Source organism: Malaclemys terrapin, chromosome 13 (genome assembly GCF_027887155.1).
Source record: "Malaclemys terrapin pileata isolate rMalTer1 chromosome 13, rMalTer1.hap1, whole genome shotgun sequence".
Lineage (NCBI taxonomy): Eukaryota > Metazoa > Chordata > Testudines > Emydidae > Malaclemys > Malaclemys terrapin.
The window spans coordinates 6,228,211-6,248,930 of record NC_071517.1 but is presented as its reverse complement, the minus strand read 5'-3'; the positions used below and the strand labels follow the sequence as shown (position 1 = coordinate 6,248,930).

Here is a 20,720-nt window from a genome sequence, read left to right as displayed (position 1 = left end):
TGTGCCCAGCCCGGCCAGGCACGTGCATGGCCCTTGGGGCTCGTACCCAGCCCGGATCCGGGCCCCTGTGCCCAGCACGTGCTGGGCCCTCGTGCCCCGACCGGCCCCGGCCCGCGCCGCCCACCACGTCCCTTCCCGTGGAGCGGGCGGGCGGTAGCACCCCGGGGGAGGCTGGAGCACGAGGCGGGGCGGGGCGGGGCGCTCCTTAAAGGAGAGGAGGCGGCTGGGCAAGGCAGACCCCTGAGGGCGGGGCGGGTTGCGGAGCCTTTCCACAGGGAGCAGAGCGGGGAGGACAGAACCGGGCGCCGTGGTCCCTTTAAGCGGGAGGCGAGGAATGTGTCGGCGGCTCCTTTCAGACGCTGACGGAGCGGCGCGTCCCCTTTAAGGTTACCGGGGTGACGGCTCGCAGTGAGAGCGAGGCGCATTGACGTCAGGTTGGCAGGCGATTGGCTGAGGTCGCTGGTTTCCGGTGGGAGCCGCCGCCGCCGAGATCAACGCCGAGGCCGGAGTCCGGGTCGGGGGCACGGGGCTGAGAGAGGCCGAGGGAGCCGCCCGGACCCCGCGGTGAGTCCGGGCCCCCGGGTCCCGCCTCGCCCCGGGAGGCTGCTGGGCGGGAGCAGGCCCCGGGGAGAGGCCGCTGGCCCCCTGGGGGAGCACGTCCGGAGCGGCGGGAGGCCTGGGGCCGTGGGCGAGGAGGCGGGACGCGGGCGGGGATGCCGCGCGGGGCGGGGGCGTGGAAGGCCCGGGGGACGGGGCGCCTGGGGCCGAGGAAGCCCCCGGGGGAGGGCAGCGCACTGATGGGGGAGGGGAGGAGAAGGGGGGCGCTGGTGGCGGGGCGATCTAGGGGGTGGGGGGGGAGAGCACTGGTGGGAGGTATGACCGGGGGGGGGGCGAGGAAGGCCTGGAGTGGGGGAGGGCACTGGTGGTGGTGGGGCACCCAGGAGGTGGGGGAGGAGGGCAGGGCACTGGTGGGGCCCCCAGGAGGAGGGCACTGGGCAGGGCCTTGTTTGGGGGGGGGGGGGAGATCTGCGGGAGGCTGGGGCTGGGAGCAGTACAGCGGAGGTATGGTGTTCTGGCCTTGTCTGGGAGCATGAGAATTGGGGGAGGTTTGCTATGTGTGTTTTGCGTGGGGTGGGGGAATCTTCACCCCCTGCGTGCACGTGCAGAAAGAGGAGGTTTAAATTTATTGACCCGCACCCCTGAATGTGAATCCTGCCTTATCTGATCCCTGGGAGAGGATCCCTGCCTCCTGCAGGGAATCAGACTTGGCAGGGTTACCTTTTTCCACCTGAGTTGCAGGGACCCCAAGTTGGGGTAATTTGAAAGGAGGTTCCTTTATGTGCCGCACCGAACCCAGCCAATAAACCACAGGGCTGCCAAAGTTTTCTTTCACTGAAAGTGAGAAGGTATTATGGGAAAATGTTTAGCTTTGCAGGGTTTACATTGGATGCTTCAATAAAACGTTAAAAATCCATCACCTTTCTGAAAAGGATTTTTGCAAAGATTTTCAGTGAGACACTTCAAATTTTACTTTTTTAAATCTTTCTCCTTCAGACTGTTGCTGCTTATAAACCCAAAACTAATCTCCGAATGAGGGAATCTCCCTCACAAATGGATGAGGCTAATATTTCAGCTGCTGTTTGGGGGGATTCCCTCACCCCATGTGAGGAGCTTATTTTGTGGTTTGAATATATTCTGGTTGTTCTTCACATCAGGGTTCCATGTAGAGGCTTCAATTTTGGCACTGGAGATTGAACTAAAAATTAGAGATGGGATCAAGGTCCAAAATTTGGATCAGGATTTGTAACTCCCTGAAGTATGGGGTTGTTTAGGTTCTCATAGTAAAGTCATTGCAATTGCGTATGGTGGCTTTTTTTTTAATAAGTTTTATTGTTACAAAATGTAGAAAGTTCAAGGAAAAAATAGGGCTGGCTTGCTTGCTATGTACTCTATTGGCATTGTTTTTTCACAGTAGTCTCTTTCAGCCACTAGCGACTCATGCTTGCTGTCTATCAGCATCATGATGCTTTTTCCATAGACTCTAATTTGCGGGCTGTCATGGAGCCACAAAGTTACTCTTGGACATTTAATTAGGCTACTTATTGACCTTCAGCATGCAAGTTGTCAAAACAAAAGGGGTAACTGTAGAACTTTCAGGCAGCCTTTTCTCAGTGTAAACCACATGTGTGTGTTGCATAAACACTACAATGTAGCTGCTTCTCTACTCACTTTTGTTGAGATACCTCACAAGAATGCAACCTGTTTGAAGTGTTCTATTCCAAATTAACTTTAGTCCTCCTATAATCTCTAGTAGCACATTTCAAAGGAGCAGTAGTTAGTTATATTGACTATATTGCTGTGTTTGTCAATCTCGTGCCTCAATGGAAAAACGTGTGTAATAGAACTGTAGCACTTGGATTTTTGCAGTGACTGTTCAGATATTAAACGTGCAACTTATTTTTTGTCTAAATTTTTTTTTCCCTCCCAAAAGCAGATATTGGGATCAGCACACTTCATTATAAATTCTCTACATATCCACAGCTGTCCCTATCTGTGCCCCAGGTAACTTTCTTTACATGTGTTTTTATGTAACCTTTGAAAATGCCTTTTTATACATATTTTTACTTTTCTCTGTTAACCTTTTTTGACAGCAACTTGCATAAACAAAAATTGGATAAAGTAACACTTATGGAAATTTTTACACACTGGAAGTTATGCTGCTAATAAATCCTATTAAGATCTGGCATTGTATGTAATGTTTTGAAATCGAATAGTTCTAATTACTGTGAGCATACTTCAGAATTAAGTGTTTTAGACTAAATGTCACCCCATTTTAGTTACTTTGAAGTAAAGAGCATCTCCATTGGGCAAACATCTGTATTTCCATGGCTTCTATTAGCTGTTAATGGCTACAATTACCAGGGAGCTGACTTTTGCTGTTATCTTAAGTGTCACCATACTTCAAATATTTTTAAAACTTGCCTCTGTGGTGTGAGAGGGACTTCACTGGGGCAGGAAATCTGGGCTATAATTGACAGCCTATGCCCACATGAGTCCATGTCTTCCAGAATGCTCCGGGGGCCAGGGTTGCTGAGTTTCATTCAGCAGGGGAGCGGGGGTTGGGAGTGCGGGGGGAACCTCTGCTCCTGTTGGGCCTGTGGGAATTTCTGTGGAGCAACCCAAGGTTCCCACTTCCTCCTAGATGCCAAGTACATCACCTCTCTGCATTGCTGGGCCAGAGCACAGACTTGGGAATTGAACATTTATTTTAATTAGTAGCCCTGCAGGTAAGTTAGGGGTTTCTTAAAGCAAGATCACTGCAACAAAAGTTAATATGAAGCATAGCTAGGCAGCATGTCAGCTGGATTATCCTAGTTCTCCATGTAGTTCATATAACTTTTTTTTTCTTAAACAGCAGCAATGGCCGCCTCTAGCAGTAATACCAGTGAGGAGGAGCGTAGCCTCAGAGAATGTGAACTCTATGTCCAAAAACACAACATCCAGCAGCTTCTGAAGGACTGCATTGTACAGCTATGTACAGTCCGACCCGAGAGACCCATGGGATTCCTCAGGGAATATTTTGAAAGATTGGAGAAGGTAAAAATAAGTCTGTGGTGCCGGGGAGGAGAATACATTTATTTAGTCTCTCTCATAGTTACTTAAAATAAAGACTGAGATTCAGATTTGACCAATATTTTTTTATTAGTAGTTTAAGTTTGAAACTGAAGCAAGGTATTTGTTTGGAAAAGAAAGTGTCTTTTCTATAGCTAAATGCAAGTTGCTCACTAGTGAAAAGCATCCCTATAGCAACCAAAAGTATGCCCATATGATTGGGGGGGGGGGAGAAACTAGTAAGGAAACCGATTCAAGTTGGCTACTGAAAATAAAATCTGTCAGTTTGGTACTGGGGTCAATAGTGGGACATATGGCCTGATTTATGATGACCTAAATGATTAAATTTATTTTTATGTACAGCCCTGAAGTATTTTAGTGACGGGCATTCAACTTTTATATTGAGGCTAATTAATTTTCTATAGTGAGTTGTAGATATAATATTGATGAGGGGGGAAAAATGGTAATCCTAGCCAGACTTGTTCATTGACTTTCCTCTTGTACTTCAACTGAGACTTGTACCCATATTTCAGATAGGTAAACTTGTCTTTGCTTTCTGTCCTGAACTCAGTGTTTCTGTTAAATGGCTGGTACATTCTGTCCCAGAGGTGAGCTAAATGATTCTTGCACACACCTTGTGTGAAGTACTCTGGGCTCCTTGTGCATGGAAAACACTGTGTAAATATGATCCTCACATTCCAGTGTCCGCTTTTGAAACGAAGACTAGCCTCATTGAGTAATTCATTACGTAGTTCTTCTATCTGAACATCTTTACAGTAGCATTTTTATGTAAGGTGTGATTAAGGGCAAAACTTGGTGTAACTGATCTTTTCTACCAGCATATTTATATCTAGTACTTTTCTGTTGCTGGTTACTATCTGATATTCTGCATCTGCAAACCAATAGTCTTTGGTAAGTACTGTGGTGGCTATTGCTGTCACTTCACGTTATGTTCAGTTGCAGGCACTCTTCTCATTATTTGGATTCTGTAAATCCATATGTATGTTTTTCTCCTTATTCGAATTCATTTTTCCTAATAGTTTTTCCCCTCTGTACTTCAGTCTGTCGAATAGCGTAGGTCAAACAGCATACAAACTGTGGCATCTGCCTTATGATTCCATCATGCAGACCACTGTTTAATTATTGGATCCATCAGTGAATGCTGCAGACTTTAATACAAACTCTACTATTGGACACAATATCTGAAGAAAAACATCCCTTGTTTTGTGGCCAAGAACTGGGATAGACTTGTGTCCAACTTCCTACATTTTTAACTTGAATGTGTAGTTGTATCTTCAAGAACGGTCTCCATAAAATGCCTTTAGCAAACTACCCAACTCCTGTAAAGTTCACTGATTGTCAGTGTGGGGTTTGAGTTACTCTAATCACAAATAGATCCTAAATTCTGCATTTCAACACTTTTTAGTGTAACTATTTTGAATATTGCAAAATAATTACCTTTTATTGCATTTAGTTCACAGTATATAGCTAGAATAACTACTGGGACGTAAAAGGGGAAAAGACAAATGTTTCTGTGTAGTAGGCTAACATGCAGCGAATGCAATATTTAACCTGATAAAAGAAGTTCAAATTCCTTTTTAGTAAGACAACCGGTCCTGCTAGCTCTGTACTTAAGTGAATGTATTCGTCCATGTTGAAATAACTCAAGAAGGTTTTTTTGTTTCAAATGTAATAAGCTGTATTCACTCTGAGTCCAAACCTGTAAGAAGGTTGAAAATAATAGTCATTCAATATTTTTACATTTTCCCCTAAATGGATTTTTGTAAATTTCAGTAAAGGTCCTTTAGTACTATCAAAGATAAATCATCATATATAATGTTAACTGATTCTAGTGCAATCACTGTATTTTATTTATTTATTTATCTCTCTCATCTCAAATGAAAGCATGATATGAATTTAAACACTTTGCTTGTCTTGAAGTCTATTTTTATATGCAGACTTGTATTTAAAAAAACAAAAAAAGTACTCTTCTCTAACGAGTTTCATCCATTGGGCCCACGGATTCTAAACTTGGCCTTAGTCTAACCAGGTGTCATAACGCCTAAATAGCTATCAAATAACAGGTCAGCAAAGATTTAGTCTAGCACAGGATGTCCTCTGACATCTGTGGCTGAAGAGCACAAGTGCTAAGCACTATTATTAATCACCTTCAACTTCTGGGTGAGTGAAGAGATTTGTGAAGGAATGTGGCTTTTGGATCTTAAGTTCTGTTTTGTCAGAGATGCATCTTGACCTATCTGTTGATATACCCCCGTAACCCTGTTAAATGGGGGAAGATAGAGGCTGCTGTGGCAATATGGACAAAAAACATACTAGTAAGAAACATTACTTTAAAAATTGAGGCTAAATATATAGCTGAAGTAAAGATCACTGTTCAGCTCTTCCTTTCTGTAGTTCTATATTTTCTGATTACCTCTTCCACATGATGTATCTCTAACCATGATTCATTATTTTACATCTTAAAAAATTAGCTTCCATCTGTTTGAAAAAATCCGTGTCAAAACTTTTTATTTATTTTATTTATTTATATATATAAAATTTATTTTAAAATTCCTGCGTCCATCTTATCTATAGGAATTCAAGCCTTTCTTCCTCCTATAAAAGTAATTTGGTGAAGAATGCTTCCATATGAACGAAACTACTACACTTTAAATAAAATGTCCATGTAGTTGGTCAATGTGTGGCAGACTAAGACTTTTTGTGTGTGTTCTACTCTGCAAACATGTGACTTACTTAACACCAGTGAAGAATAATAAGTTACTAGCTACACAATGCTGTGCCTGGCCTCATACTCTGGCTTATGAGCTGTAGAAGCTTTGTGTAGATAATGCAAAGGTCACTACTACAGTCCATTAGGTAATTGTTAAAAAATGGGCATAACTGTCCATGGGGAGAAGTACACTTTTTAAAAAAAAATACTGTCAATATATAACTGTGTAATACACAAACAATTTTAATTGTCCTGTTCCCCTGTGCTGTGCCATGCTCACACTCTCCCATGCTTAGGGATTACAGGGCACTTGACACAGTGAGTGACTTATGTACAAAACACTGGCACAATGAGGTTATTTCCCTTAAATTTACCTTGCTGTTGTGGATTTAGAGGAGATCTTTAACATTCCTTGTTTAGCATTAAGCCATCAAATGCTAACTTTTTTCCCAGATGTCTAGAGTGGCATGCTGATTTGCTGGCATCCATTAGAAGTACAAATTGCACAGAAGCAACGGAGACTACTGAGTCACTTAATGAGGTTTGGGTTCAGAAGTAGTTAAAATATCTAACCATGCAGTCCAATAGTTCTGAAACTGAAAGAGTACTTCCTATAATGGCTGATTTAAAAATGTTAGTTTTGTTCCTAGATAGAACTCTACCTTCAGAATACTGTGTGTGTATATATAATAAAAAAATTTTTTATAATGTACACTCATTATACAGACTTGTATTACAATTTCTAGATATTTGGTCATGTAACAATTTTTTTTATTAACTGTTAAATGTTCTTTGCTGGACTGTCCACAGTAAAATGCTCTAAATTGACTCCACACCATCAGTTCACACAAAAAATGATGGCATTAAACAGTTAAGACCCCAGTCCTGGAAGCTGTCAGAGCAGCTTGCAAGATCAGGGTCCAAATCAGCAAATGACACCTTAATACAGGCTTAATGCATAAGTTGCCTTCACTGATAACATTGTCTTCCTCTTTTTTGAGGAATGTGACATCCCAGTAATTATATGGTTATTCTCTTGCCAGTCCCCATGCAAAACATTTCTGTCCAATATCTAGCTGCAATATATAGCCTTTATAAACTGAGGAGGAAAAGTGGAGTTTTTATGACCTATTGTTATCACAAATTGTGATTAGATTGTAAACTCTGGGGCAAGGACTGCCATTTCCTAAGTTTGTACAGGGCCTAGTACAGTGGCTTTCTGCTCTACAGTAGCACCTAAACGTCTCAACTGATATAAATGACTTAACACCTGAAACTATAAAAGGGATGCTAATTAAAATACTACTTCTGTCTGGTATAACATCTTTGATCGCTGAAAGAGAGTAATTTAGCAAGATACATTTCTACCTCTTCAGTTTTATTTAGTAAATTTGAAAGCATTTAGTGTATAGTTAGTTTCACTGTGTCCCCTGTATCATAAGTCAGTTACCCTATTGTTTGATTGGACCTTTCACATGGGAGAGAAATCATATTTTTAAAAAAGAGAATATGAATGTTGAATGACAAGATTTTGAAGGGTAATTTGTACTTTCAGTACTCCTAACTTTTAAATTTACTGGACTTCAAGTTGTGTTCCTCCTGATATGTCTATAGTATTGGAACAAACAGAGTGGACCTTGTGTCACAGATAAATAGATACAATTTAAACACAACTTTCTATGTATATTCTGAGTGTGTATGAGTATCCTTGGAAGTGGGCTGTGGAAATTGAGTGAATGTTTGCAGATGTTGTCATTATATATGCCATATAAAGGATGCTGTCAAATACTGTAGTTTTAAACCCAACCCTTATGTCATTGAACTATTTTTAACAAAACCTGAGTGTAATGGACTCTTCCCTAAAAATAGAAAGAAATAAGTTTAAATATCCCCCAGCTCTTTGAAACATCACACATTATTTCATTCACTTCCTGCTTCTCATGGAGGAAACTGACTAAGCAGACCAGTGGAGTTTCTTTGGCCAGCAAAGAAGCATAAAATGTAAAGTCGCTGTAATGTTTATCTGATTTTTCTTTCCAAAGCACTCTGGTTATACATAGCATTTAAGTGTCATTGCATGTATATCCGGAGTGGAGGATGGCAGCCAAGCAGAACTCTGCCCGGCGGTACATGGGAGGGGAGAGTTTGGTCAAGGACGTTGGATCAGAGCCTGCAATTAAAAGTGCCCTGGGATCCAGGCACAGCAGATGGTTCCTCAGTTTTTAAGGTCTTATCCCAAAGTCCTATACCAAAATGCTTGGAAAACTTAGCTGAAGCTGTCATGATTTTAAATAGTTTGGTACCACTTCTGGTTCTAGCAATATCAAATCTGCTACTTAATTCATTGTCTACACTGCAGCTAGCAGTGTGATTATTGCAGCACCGGTGTTGGCTTGAGCCAGCCACGTGAGTGGAGATCCAGGGCATCAGGCAGGCGTGGACACTCTCAGCTAGCCTGAGCCACTGCCAGTGCGGCAATGTCCACATTGCTATTTTTGGTGAGCTAGCTTGAGCTGAGCTAGTGGAAGTCTGTCTACCTGCACTAGGAATAGCGCCTCCTACTTGCAGTGTAGACATACCCTGAGTCAACTCCTTCAGTGCATATATGTTATACTTAAAGTACTACACAGGATCTTTTCAGGGAGGATAAGGCAAAGCGTCACATTTATTGGTAATACATGTATCAATCAACACTGTATCTTATGCATATGGTATATATTGCGCGCACACACACACACTCCGTCTTGTTACCAACTAGTTGCTCCCCTTAACTTCACTCCCCAGGTGAGTTAGATGGGGGAGAGGTGGAGCTGGGCTTCTGTTGATCCGGATCAATGCTCCGATGTTGACAAGACGAGACCCAGGATCCTCTACAAGACACTTCACATTTATAGCAGCTGCCCTCTCATGCAAATCTATACCAGATGCAAAATCTGTGTCAGTTGGTCATCCTTGGCGCTTCCTTCTGGGTGTTGTCTTAAGGCTGCCACATTTATTTTCAAAGAGGGTGTTTTCAAAAGAAGGTGCTCCCTTCTAACTCCCAAGACCCTCAATATGTCTGATCTTCTTTAATGAGCTCACTTGACAAGTTCTATTGTTCTTGAATCTGGCTTCCATCCCCTCTCCCACTGTTGCAGCTGTCTGGAGGTGCTTGTCTTCCATGCCTTGCTCATTCACACCTCATTCATTCAACAGGGCAATTGATTAAAAGGAGGGAGGTCTTATTCTACTCCTAGCGAAAAGACATTTTTCTTCTACCTTAACTATCCTCAGGGACTATAACATTATACCAAGGCTCAATAGAAAGTTTATATATAAGGATTTGATGCAGAGTTCCTATATCAAAGGACTTGATACAACTTTGTATGAAAATAGAGGTGTTATATGGAAAGACTTAATACAAGGTTATATGAAGAGGCATAATACAAAGTCATATGAAGATGATAGTTATGCGAAGATGCTTAATGCAGAGATTTATCTACATATAGAGGAACCAGTAGTCTGGGTGACTGACTAGCTAGATTTAACTTTATTTCAGTTCTAATAGTCTGGTGAATCTCTCACTCATTCAACTTGACAAGTGATCAGTATGGAAAATATATAACTCTTTTATAAAAAAGCTAACAAATCTGTTGCTTGGAATGTAAACCAATGGCTGGATTTATGAACACTAACATCCACCCAATAACTCATTTATGTTTCTGTTAAAATAACCTAAGGTTATTAAATACCAACTTGGTCAATGACTTGACCTTGTTTTCTAGCTGCTTCTGTAACATGGTTTTCTGGGTAACTGCTCTTCTGTCTTCGGGAAAAAAAAAAAAAAAAAAAAAAAACTCAGTCCAGGGAAAAACTACTGGGCTCACTTGTTGAATACATCCTATGCAAGCAGCAGCACTTAAAAAGCAGAGTTCCTCCATTGTGTGTTGGTTACGTCATAAGAATGGGGTGAAAGTGCCAGTTTATTTTAATAAGGGAAATAGATTTTGAATGACTCTTGTGTCTGTTAGGCTGCTGTGTTTTAAAGCAGCAGTACTGTTATAGAAGTATCTTCCCAGCTGCCATAGTATGAGATTAATAGTAGAGAGGAATCTCTTATGTTGGCAGACTGAACTGGAATATGATATGTAACTACATTTTTACCCTTGGATTATGTGACACGGAAACATCTCCTTCCTGTTTAGGAGGAAGCAAAACAGTTGTTGATTCAACAGAAATCTGGGTCACGCTCAGACTCGCGTGAGGATGAAATCTCTCCTCCTCCACCTATGAACCCTGTGGTGAAGGGCCGAAGAAGACGTGGGGCCATCAGTGCAGAAGTCTACACAGAAGAGGATGCTGCATCATATGTTAGAAAGGTGACCTACACTTTAACCATTCCCAAACCCATGCAAATCTCAGCTTTGGTCATATCTAGGTCTCTCTGTTATCCAGGGGCTATATTGCTGTCCTCTGTGAAAAGCCCTGTTTGTTGCCCCAGTGACGTTACATAAATGCATACCAAACCACTGCAGCTTTGTGCATGATTTCTGGATAGTAACCAGCTGGTGTGGCCTTGCTAACCCACATGGTAGGGCTACAAAGCAGTCATGCCGAGCCATGCATGTTGTTTACTCTGGGTTGTAGCCTGTGATGCATGGTAACAAGGCTTTGGTTTCACTTGAGCCATTCCTACTTCTGGACAAACTACATCCTGGTTCCGCTGTCTCACTCCATAAAATCTTTGGCTATGTTTTTTCTTGTTTCTGGTAGCATTTCAGTACAGTGCACCATTCTGGTGGAGCAGATTTCTTCCATCTTTTATGGGTATATTACTACTTGTTTTGAGCAAACCCAGGTCAAAACAGATCCTTGGTGTCTGGGAGAAATTGCAAACTTCAGCATGGAATTATATAGTTAACCTTAAGAGATCACGTATGCTATTCTCTTTATACTGACTCAAACAGATCTTAAAAAAAAAAATTGACAAGCTTTTCCTTTTTCTACAGCACTTGAAAGAAAAAATGAGGCCATACAAAATGTTGGCTAATGTTGTTTTATTGCAGTAATTGGATTCATTTAGTTGGCCAACTAAGTGCAAAGATTTTTTTTCTTCAACATTTGTAATCAGAGTTGCTTTGATTTTGATTATGCTCTAGGTTATTCCTAAAGATTACAAGACTATGGCTGCTTTGGCAAAAGCAATTGAGAAGAATGTGCTGTTTGCCCATCTTGATGATAACGAAAGAAGGTAGGAGCTAATCTCTTAATTTGGCTCTGCTTTGCTATCAGTATGATTTCACTGTCGCTTTTTTAAAGCTTTTAGTGTTTTAAAGAACAAACATTCTAAACAAATCACAACATGCGAAACTGAACAGCTTTATGGGATCAGTCAGTCCAGCCACATCAACAACTGGAGAGATCCTGAAGAATCTCTCTCAAATGTCAGTACTAACACCTGTGCATAGAACAGGCAACCAAACTAATGATAACTTTGAAAAATCTCTTCCAGTGACATCTTTGATGCTATGTTTCCAGTCACTTACATTGCAGGCGAGACTGTGATCCAGCAAGGTAAGTGACAATGCTTGCATTGATAACTAAACAATTTGTAGGTTGTGAGAAGATTCTGGATCTATGGGTTTGTTGTTCTGCTCTTACGGCTGTAAGAACGCTTGTTGGTAGACCTTGCTTGCTTTTTACGTGAACCACAACTTACGTTGGGGTTGGGGGTGGGGAGAGGGGAAAGGAGAGTGGAGCCACTGCAGGTAGTCCCTGTCTGTATCAGCAGCTTAAACTCTTCTGATGGTTCTAGAGTATACTGGGTGAATTTACTGGGGAGAGGTAATGCTGCTGCTCTCTTTCACAACAGCAGGTGTCCCTTTCACAGGTAGGATGAGGAAATGTGCCTGTGGCGACACATTTTTCCAGAATAAAATAGGCAATGCACTTTTTTTTAGCCCTATTGAGGCATCTTCTGGCAGGCCTGGTACTGAGGGTTAACGGATAAACCCCCAAAGTGCCTTTTTAATATTCCTCTGCCATTTTTATAAAACACGAATCACTTTACAGTTTTTTTTAACTGAATTTTGTATCTTTTTTTTTTTTTTTTTTCCCCCTTTAGGTGATGAAGGAGATAACTTCTACGTTGTCGATCAAGGAGAAATGGATGTAAGCTTTAATAATGGCTGAGATTTTAATTGTATTAACTGCAAATGTATCTATCCCTTGCAGAAATACTGGTAACATCTTGAGGCCATTCTTTGTGTGGAAATGAGAACTTATTTTTTCTCTGGCCGAACTGTTCTGTTATCCGTTCTTTCGGGATATTCCTTTAGAACAGGATCCTTCTCAAGAAAGCTTATTTTGTCTGTTACTCTTTGCTCCTTTTGAGCAGCTCTGTGGATGTGACTGCCCAACTGCGCAGAATATGGTCATCCTATATTGTGTCTGGTGGCACCTTAAAGACTAACAGATTTATTTGGGCATAAGCTTTTGTGAGTTAAAACCTCACTTCTTCGGATGCATAGAGTGAAAGTTACAGATGCAGGCATTATATACTGACACATGGAGAGCTCTCCATGCCTGCATCTGTAACTTTCACTCTATGCATCCGAAGAAGTGAGGTTTTAACTCACGAAAGCTTATGCCCAAATAAATCTGTTAGTCTTTAAGGTGCCACCAGACTCCTTGTTGTTTTTGTAGATACAGACTAACACAGCTACCCCCTGATACTTGACATCCTATATTGTGTGACTCCAAATGAACAGTGTTAATGCTGACAAAATGTTTCATGCTGTATCAGCACAGAAACAAAGGGAGAGGGAGTATTACTGGGGTAATCAATGATTTATTTATTTATTGTCAAGATCCAACTTTCTTGGTCAAGGTATAGTCAAGGTCCAGACTCCAGAGACACAAATAACAATAATGCTGATAATAAGTAAATAGGCTTTTGCAGTCCATTCAAAAGCATCTGGCCCACCTATTGACTAACTCCTGTAGTTGAGGCACAGGACTAGTAAAGACAGACCTGGGTTTTATCCAATTTTTGCCATAACCTCTTGTGATCTTTTCTCTGTTTCCCAAGCTGTAAAATTGAGTTAATACTTCACAGGTCTATCAAGTTCTGAGACTTAAGTTCACAAATCCTTGGATGAAAAATGGAACATACCTACGAAGAAGTATTGTGATAGTACATACAAAGACAGTCCTTTCCCCCAAAGTCTTTGAAATCTCAGTACAACCTGGAAATGGTGCCAAATTCATGATTAAATCTCCGGTCTTTCAGGAGTGATCTAAACTAGAATATTTCCCTGTGTAATAGTCTAAAAATATAGCACAGAATAAGAGGAAATTTTAAAGTATCTTTGTGGCCAGTTGTTTGCCCTTGTTGACCAATATGTATTTCCTTTCAGGTATACGTGAACAACGAGTGGGCAACCAACGTTGGTGAAGGTGGCAGCTTTGGAGAACTTGCCCTGATTTATGGAACACCCAGAGCAGCAACTGTCAAAGCAAAAACAAATGTGAAATTGTGGGGTATTGACAGAGACAGCTATAGAAGAATCCTTATGGCAAGTTTTTTTGAACGTATGGGTTGTGCAGTTAATTCAAGGTAGCATATTTACTAAACAGAAATGTCTTTTTGTGACCTTGAGTGATCATTCCAGTTACTCCTGGTCACTAGGCCCTCTGTCTGGGTTGGACTGCAGAGGGACTCGTATCTTGGATAAAAAGAAACTTTCTTAGGGCTGGTCTACACTGGGGGCGGGATCGATCCAAGATAAGCAACTTCAGCTACGCGAATAGCGAAGCTGAAGTCGAAGTATCTTGGATCGAATTACCTGGGGTCCAGATGGCGCGGGATTGATGGCCGTGGCTCCCCCATTGACTGCGCTACCGCCACTTGCTCTGGTGGAGTTCTGGAGTCGACGGTGAGCACATTCGGGGATCGATATATCGCATCTCGTTAAGACGCGATATATATCGCATCTCGTTAAGACGCGATATATATCGATCCCAGATAAATCGATTGCTCCCCCCCCCCCCCCCCCCCCCGGAGTGCTGCTTTACCGCGTTGTATCTGAATTCCTGTTCTGTCGGGTCGCGTTATATCTGGGTAGAGGTGTATTAAGTCTTGTTGAATTGTGTGGCCTTTTTTGTGGCTTATCTTTAACTTTAAAACTACTATAAAATAGGAGTAGAAAATAAAAGCTTATCTTGGTGTTTGTCTGGATTTTTTTTTTTTTTTTTTTTTTTACAGGGCAGTACATTAAGAAAGAGAAAGATGTATGAAGAATTCCTTAGTAAAGTATCTATATTGGGTGAGTGAGAAGGTTTCACTTTAAACTTGGATGTAATGGCGGATTGTAATGAGGTGGATACCCAGTTACCCATCTTTAGTGGTAATCTGTTAAAACCAGTTCCGTGTGTGCTGTTTTTTTGCATAATCCTAAGGCAATGTCTACACTACACTTATGTTGGTGTAACTTATATTGCTCAGGGGTGTAAATAAGCCCTCCCCCTCCCCCAAGCTACATAAGTTTCACCAGGCTAAGTGCCGGTGTGGACAGTGTTATGTCAGCGGAAGAACTTCTCTTGCCTACAAAACTGCTGCTGTTGTTGGAGTGGATTATTTAGGTCGAGAGGAGAGTTCTCTCCCATTGTCTTACAGCAGCTTTCTAGTATAGCTGCTCTAAGTTCTCTAGTGTAGCCATAGCCTAAGATCATTATTATTAAGGTCTTGATTTTTACAAATGGGTATTACCAGAGAGAATAATGTTTTGAGCATGGGAACAGATACTGCATGATGCATACTAAAAGACTTGGACTGTTGACTTTGTTTAGAATCTCTGGACAAGTGGGAGCGTCTCACTGTAGCTGATGCCTTGGAACCGGTACAATTTGAGGATGGACAGAAAATTGTGGTGCAGGGAGAACCAGGAGATGAGTTCTTTATTATCTTAGAGGTGAGTGAATGTTACTTCTGCTTAGTATGTTGAGTTACACAAAACGAAACATCGGGTTCTAAGAATTTATTTTATTCTCCTTGTGTCTGTAAAATTCTGAGAATGATGTGACTAAAACTTACACTTTTGGGTGCCCAGGCAAGGTGAATGTAAACTTGCTTTGCTGTTTTTACAAATAGCACTTCCAAGAGAGTGAGGTAGCTGGTCTAGCCCGTAAATCAACCCACTCAAGTACCTGTTGGCCAAGGGAATTGGAAACCCACCAAAAGAGGATGTCTAGGGTGTAAAACTGTTCTGGTCCTATACCTGAAAGTAGCTGTAGGTGTTCGGGTAGGTGCTATAGTGCGGGTACATGCTATAGTGCGTCTCTAGATAAGCAAGCATCTCCAGAAACTGCCTTGCTAGTTTCATAATAGATGAACCACAATATTTCTAATCACCTATTTTTTAAGTTGTCTTGATAATCCATAGTATCACCCTCCCAGACCTGCACTATTTCCCTAATTTTTTTGAATACAGAAGAATAGAACAGGAGATGGCTAGTAATGTTTGTTATTGGTTCCGTTATCTCTTGAGTGTTTCCTGCTAATCAAATTATAAGATGCCTGTAAAATAACAAAGAAGTCAGTAGGAATTCTAAGATGCATGTAAGTACCATCCTAAGGGGATTTAAAGGAGAGACCCAGAGGACCTTTGTTTTAATATGAATGGATAGTGAAATATACGTGAAGTGTGTAATGGGGCTTTTAATGGATAAGACACTTCCTGTATGACACACTGCGATGAAGCTGAGTTCTTGTGGAAGTTAAGATGTTTCACATGATATTGGCAAACTCCTTTTACTAATAACTGACTTATTAAAGGGCACAGCTGCAGTATTACAGCGGAGGTCGGAGAATGAAGAATTTGTTGAAGTGGGAAGACTGGCGCCTTCTGATTATTTTGGTGAGTTACATTGCTGCAGGTGTAATTGGCTGCACTGTTGTCATTGTGTGTCTCCATAGCTGTGTGATATCTCTTACTGTGGGTTAAGAGGGTGGTAGTAGCAGGATGGGTTTGGTTATTTGTCAATTGTTTGAGAATATCTGTTTTGATTAACTACACTGTTATAATCCTTTTGAGTACCATGTAAATGACTAAAAGCTCAGAAGCCCCTGTATTGTGGAAAGGTGGTACCATCTCCTTTAGTTCCAAGGTCTCAACCATCTTCCATTATGAAGACCTCTTTAGCCTCTGTATTTTTAGCTTAAAAATTGATACATTGATAGCAAAGGAAAATATTTAGTTGGGTAGAATATAACATTTATTGATTTATGGAAAACTATGTAAATTGATCAGCTTCAAATGAAGTCTTTCATGTACATACACATTTTCTTCAGAAGGGCTTTAATGTTTATATGTTGCATCTGTTAAGGTTGTGACGAAATATACATTTCTTTATATTTTAAGACTATATTTTGAGGGTAATGTAAAATTGGATGTTCTTAACTGTAAATTACTTTGCTTTTTGAAGGGACACTAACTTGATTGTGGGTTTTTTTTGTTTTGTTTTTTTAATATGTAGACTGACTTTTTTTTTTTTTTCGGGTCCAGCCCTCTTTAAATAGTTTTGAGTTGTGTCCGTGTTTGCTTTATTTTTAACTCCTCTGCTGAGGTTTAAAGAAATATCTTGGAATGGCTTCAGAGCAATGCCAAAATTGCACAGGCCCGCACAAAAGGAAGGGAGAGAAGAAGCCTACCTATGGCCTATTCCATTTTTCAGCTTTGCTAGTATTTTAATTAGCATTTAGCCTCTTGGAGAGCCTGAAGAACATGCAGAGGAGTAGTAATTGCAGGGTCCTCAGGCAGATGCATGAAACTGGAAGTGCAACTTACTATCAAAAAACCATTGGGGTTGAGTATATGCAGAGTAATCCGGGGGAAAATGTCTATTTCCTCAAACTCGTCACGGTAGTATTTGTAGGGGTTACTGTTGCTACATGTAGGTACAGAATATTCGGATGGAAATAGAACTGCCAAGTTGAACATGTCTCTGTTCTAGGTATTTAGGGTGTGTGATAGGTAATTGTGGTGGTACTTAACAACTGTAACAGGTTTTTGAGAGACAGCCTTTTGACTTTCTATTTTTTCTTAAATGGGAAGCTAGAGGTTTCCCAATATGGGATCTCCATTACCCCACTGCCAAAGCATATCTAAACTAAGGGAACTGTTCTCTCTCAAATTAGTAGTTATAGATTTCAGAGCTGTTTGTATTCAAATGGTGCTTTGTTCGTTTTTACGTTAAAAAGATGTCCTTTGATACCAGGTTCTACAATCTTTATGTATTGATAAGATAAACAAACAGTCATTTCTACATGTTAATAACTATGCAGGTGCATTACTGCAAACGGTTACTTTTTTGTTAACCATTCATTCACTAGAAAAATGACTCGGACCTCCTATGAATAGTGAAACCGGTACAAAAAGACAGTGCAGCAAACTGTCCTGAACACCCCAGAATATCCCCCATTTTTTTCGAATACAAGTCTACTTTCATAGACACTATTCTTGAAGCAGCTGACTTGACAATCCCTTGAATGGTTTCTAAACTGATTTCATTTTTAATACAACTCTATTCACGGATCTTTCTGATCAGTGCTAAAAACCCGGCGTTTTCTTCTCTGCACTCTTGTAGCCGTTTTAAATAGTGTGGTAGCTACAGTTCTTTTAACCGTGTTCTCCCTTTCTGTCGTCCCAGGTGAAATAGCTCTATTGATGAATCGTCCTCGTGCTGCCACAGTCGTTGCTCGTGGCCCGTTGAAATGTGTAAAGCTTGACCGACCCCGATTTGAGCGTGTCCTGGGTCCGTGCTCGGATATTCTCAAACGAAACATCCAGCAGTACAACAGCTTTGTATCCCTGTCTGTCTGAAATTTTGCTCCCTCTCAGATACATGCTTCACGAATGCAGACTGCTTTATTCCCTTGTGCAGAGCCACACGGCCACTGGCATTTGCAGCTTCCTGTCTGTTTGAAGAAAAATTGCTTTATCAAAGCATCGTTTTTATTTTAGAGCATTAGTTCTGTGCTCGCTCTAGCCCGTTAAATAGACAGAAGTCTATGGAGACTTTTGCTGTTACTGCTTCTCTCTATGCAATGTCTAGTGTCCGAGTTGGGCCATTGCTGCCTTGCTTGTGGTGACGAGCTCTCCTGGCACCCAGCCAATTGCCATAGAGTAAGGATGTAACAGTGGAAAATATTGTTTTTTACAGATACTTTCCAAATTGTTCATATTTTTAGCCTGTGGTTCTAATCTACTGTTATTTCTTTTCAAAAGAGAACTGCCCTTTTAATTGAGCTTCTGTAGATTTAAATTTTCTGGGTACTGTAATCCTCAGTTCAATACTGAGGCATCCGCTGCTAGTACAGCCACAGTTGGAAGCTAGCAGTCGCTCTGTACCCTTGTCTACTGGTTCAGGATTGCTTGGTTATGTTCTGTCAGGTTTCACGTAAAAGCTTTTAAGGTTTATAGTTCTGGTCAACTGCTGCCGATATTACTTAGTTCCCTGACTCTCACTGCAACTGATCTTTGCCTGTCTTGTTGTCAGCTGTGGATTCACCCCTCTAGATCATACCTGTTCATAACCATAGCAAAACTTTGGGTTAAACACTTCAGTCACTTGTCCTTAGACTGGCACAAGAATTGTACAACGACCCAGCTAGTGCCAAATAGAGGTTTGTGCTCCGGATGCAGTGCAGGAATTGGAAGCGTCCATTGTTTTGCCCTGTAACTTTTGCTTGCTACTTATTTCACAGTTGACTCTGTCCTTCAAAAGGTTCTTTGCTCAGTTAACTCCTTGGTACCCGGGAAACTAATTTTGTCTGTTCACAACCAGCATCAGATGCAGGGTGGAGCAGCTAGCCCAATGAGATGAATGGGGATGCTGGGGAGAATGTGAGGCAGAAAAAGTGAATGTTTTGGTTATTCCTGCTACTCTATTGTTTTAAGTATATATATATTTTTAAACCAACCAGAAGTTATTTTACCTTTTTAGTTTTCATTTTAAAGTTAGTCTGAACACACATACTGCGTCTTCTGTTTCCTGCCCAGCTTTTCAGATTCACGTGAGAAAATATTTTACATATTTTTGGAACCTGTTGCTGAGTCTTAAATGTATTTCAGTATTTACCAGCTTTGTGTTGTATTATTCTGTGCATACCAATATTACCCAACAGATTTGACTGAATTCCACAGTTCAATAATGTAGGCAACTTAAGGCTTCCTTTAAACTGTAATTTATATAAACTAGAGTAGGGTTGTATTTGGGAGTGACAGCAAGCATTTTTGTATTCATTATGCAACTGTTTCTAATGATGGATCCCTTCTTTTTTCCTTTCTGAGGTAATTGGACATGGTAGACTAGTTTCCAGGCTGGTAGACATTTTAAAAATGTCTGCTCATCAGACATAAATACAAAGTTGAGGGTATCAGGTCTTTGCGGTTTTAGGGATATATCAGAGTCCACAAATTCCCTGTGATTGGATTAATTGTAAAATGCTTACATTGTGTGAACTATTTGTTTTTCAGAAGATCTTTGAGTGGAGGATTTCTATCAGTGCTCTACAGGAGTAAACAAAACTAGTTTTCTAAAACTGTTTTCTTCAGTTTTCGGTCTAACTAGGTTTTTTCTTCATATATTTTAGTTACTTTGAAGCTTGATTTGATCCTTGTTGAAGCACCAAAAAAACAAAACAAAACCACCTATGTAAACTAGTTAGAACTCCACAAAAAAATGCACATTTTTTTATATAAGGCTTTCTAATCAAGTTTCACTATTGCATCTTTTTAGCTTGCTGTTTACTCCCTTTTGTAGTTTTACCTACAAGATTAAGATAAACCAGCTAAGTCTGAGTTAAATATTAATCACAGTTATAGCTTTACCTTTGTGTGCAATTTAAATATGTTTGAAACCACAATTTTGGCATAGTTTGCCTTAGCTAACATTCAGGGCTTTAGAAGTAATCTCTTGCTAGGTCACCTTTAGCAAATTTATGAAGTCTACTGCCCTAGAGAGCTATAGTCAACCAGAGGACCATTTTTGTATTGTTATCTGACTATATAAGTCTGATGTACTGTATGTGCTAATATATTATTATTCCTTTTGTTATAGATTGTCCTAATGGCAGGTAAAGCAATAAAAATGATTTAAATTCTTAAATGCAATCTGTCTTTTTTTCCCCCCTTGTATCTTATTTTGCTGTGGTGTTCAAGGATGAATTGTTAATCAGTTGTAGGAAGCTAAGTAGCTTAATACATTAGCTTTTTACCTCTGCAGACTTGAGTTCAAATCACAGCTTCTCACAAATGAGAATTCCCTTCACAGCAGTTACCTTGTGGTCTGTTTTTATAGCTAGCAAAGCTGTTCCTCTTGGACACATAACATCTTG

General features: G+C 40.7%; 1 protein-coding gene across 3 annotated transcripts; it reads left to right on the top strand.

The window, feature by feature from the left end:
- The first annotated feature begins 436 nt into the window (after positions 1–436).
- Positions 437–20,491, top strand: PRKAR1A (protein kinase cAMP-dependent type I regulatory subunit alpha). 3 transcript variants are annotated; one of them, XM_054047634.1, is made up of 12 exons: positions 437–564; positions 2,495–2,562; positions 3,419–3,597; positions 10,528–10,701; positions 11,482–11,573; positions 11,835–11,896; positions 12,447–12,493; positions 13,741–13,899; positions 14,589–14,649; positions 15,173–15,294; positions 16,158–16,239; positions 18,032–20,491. In XM_054047634.1, the coding sequence occupies exons 3-12, from the start codon at positions 3,421–3,423 to the stop codon at positions 18,202–18,204; spliced, it is 1,149 nt and encodes a 382-aa protein (XP_053903609.1). In that variant the 5' UTR covers positions 437–564; positions 2,495–2,562; positions 3,419–3,420; the 3' UTR covers positions 18,205–20,491. The 3 variants fall into 3 exon arrangements, with proteins under 3 accessions (XP_053903609.1, XP_053903607.1, XP_053903608.1); XM_054047632.1 differs by having other exon boundaries at positions 438–564; positions 3,416–3,597; XM_054047633.1 differs by having other exon boundaries at positions 438–564; positions 2,492–2,562; positions 3,416–3,597.
- The last annotated feature ends 229 nt before the right edge of the window (positions 20,492–20,720 follow it).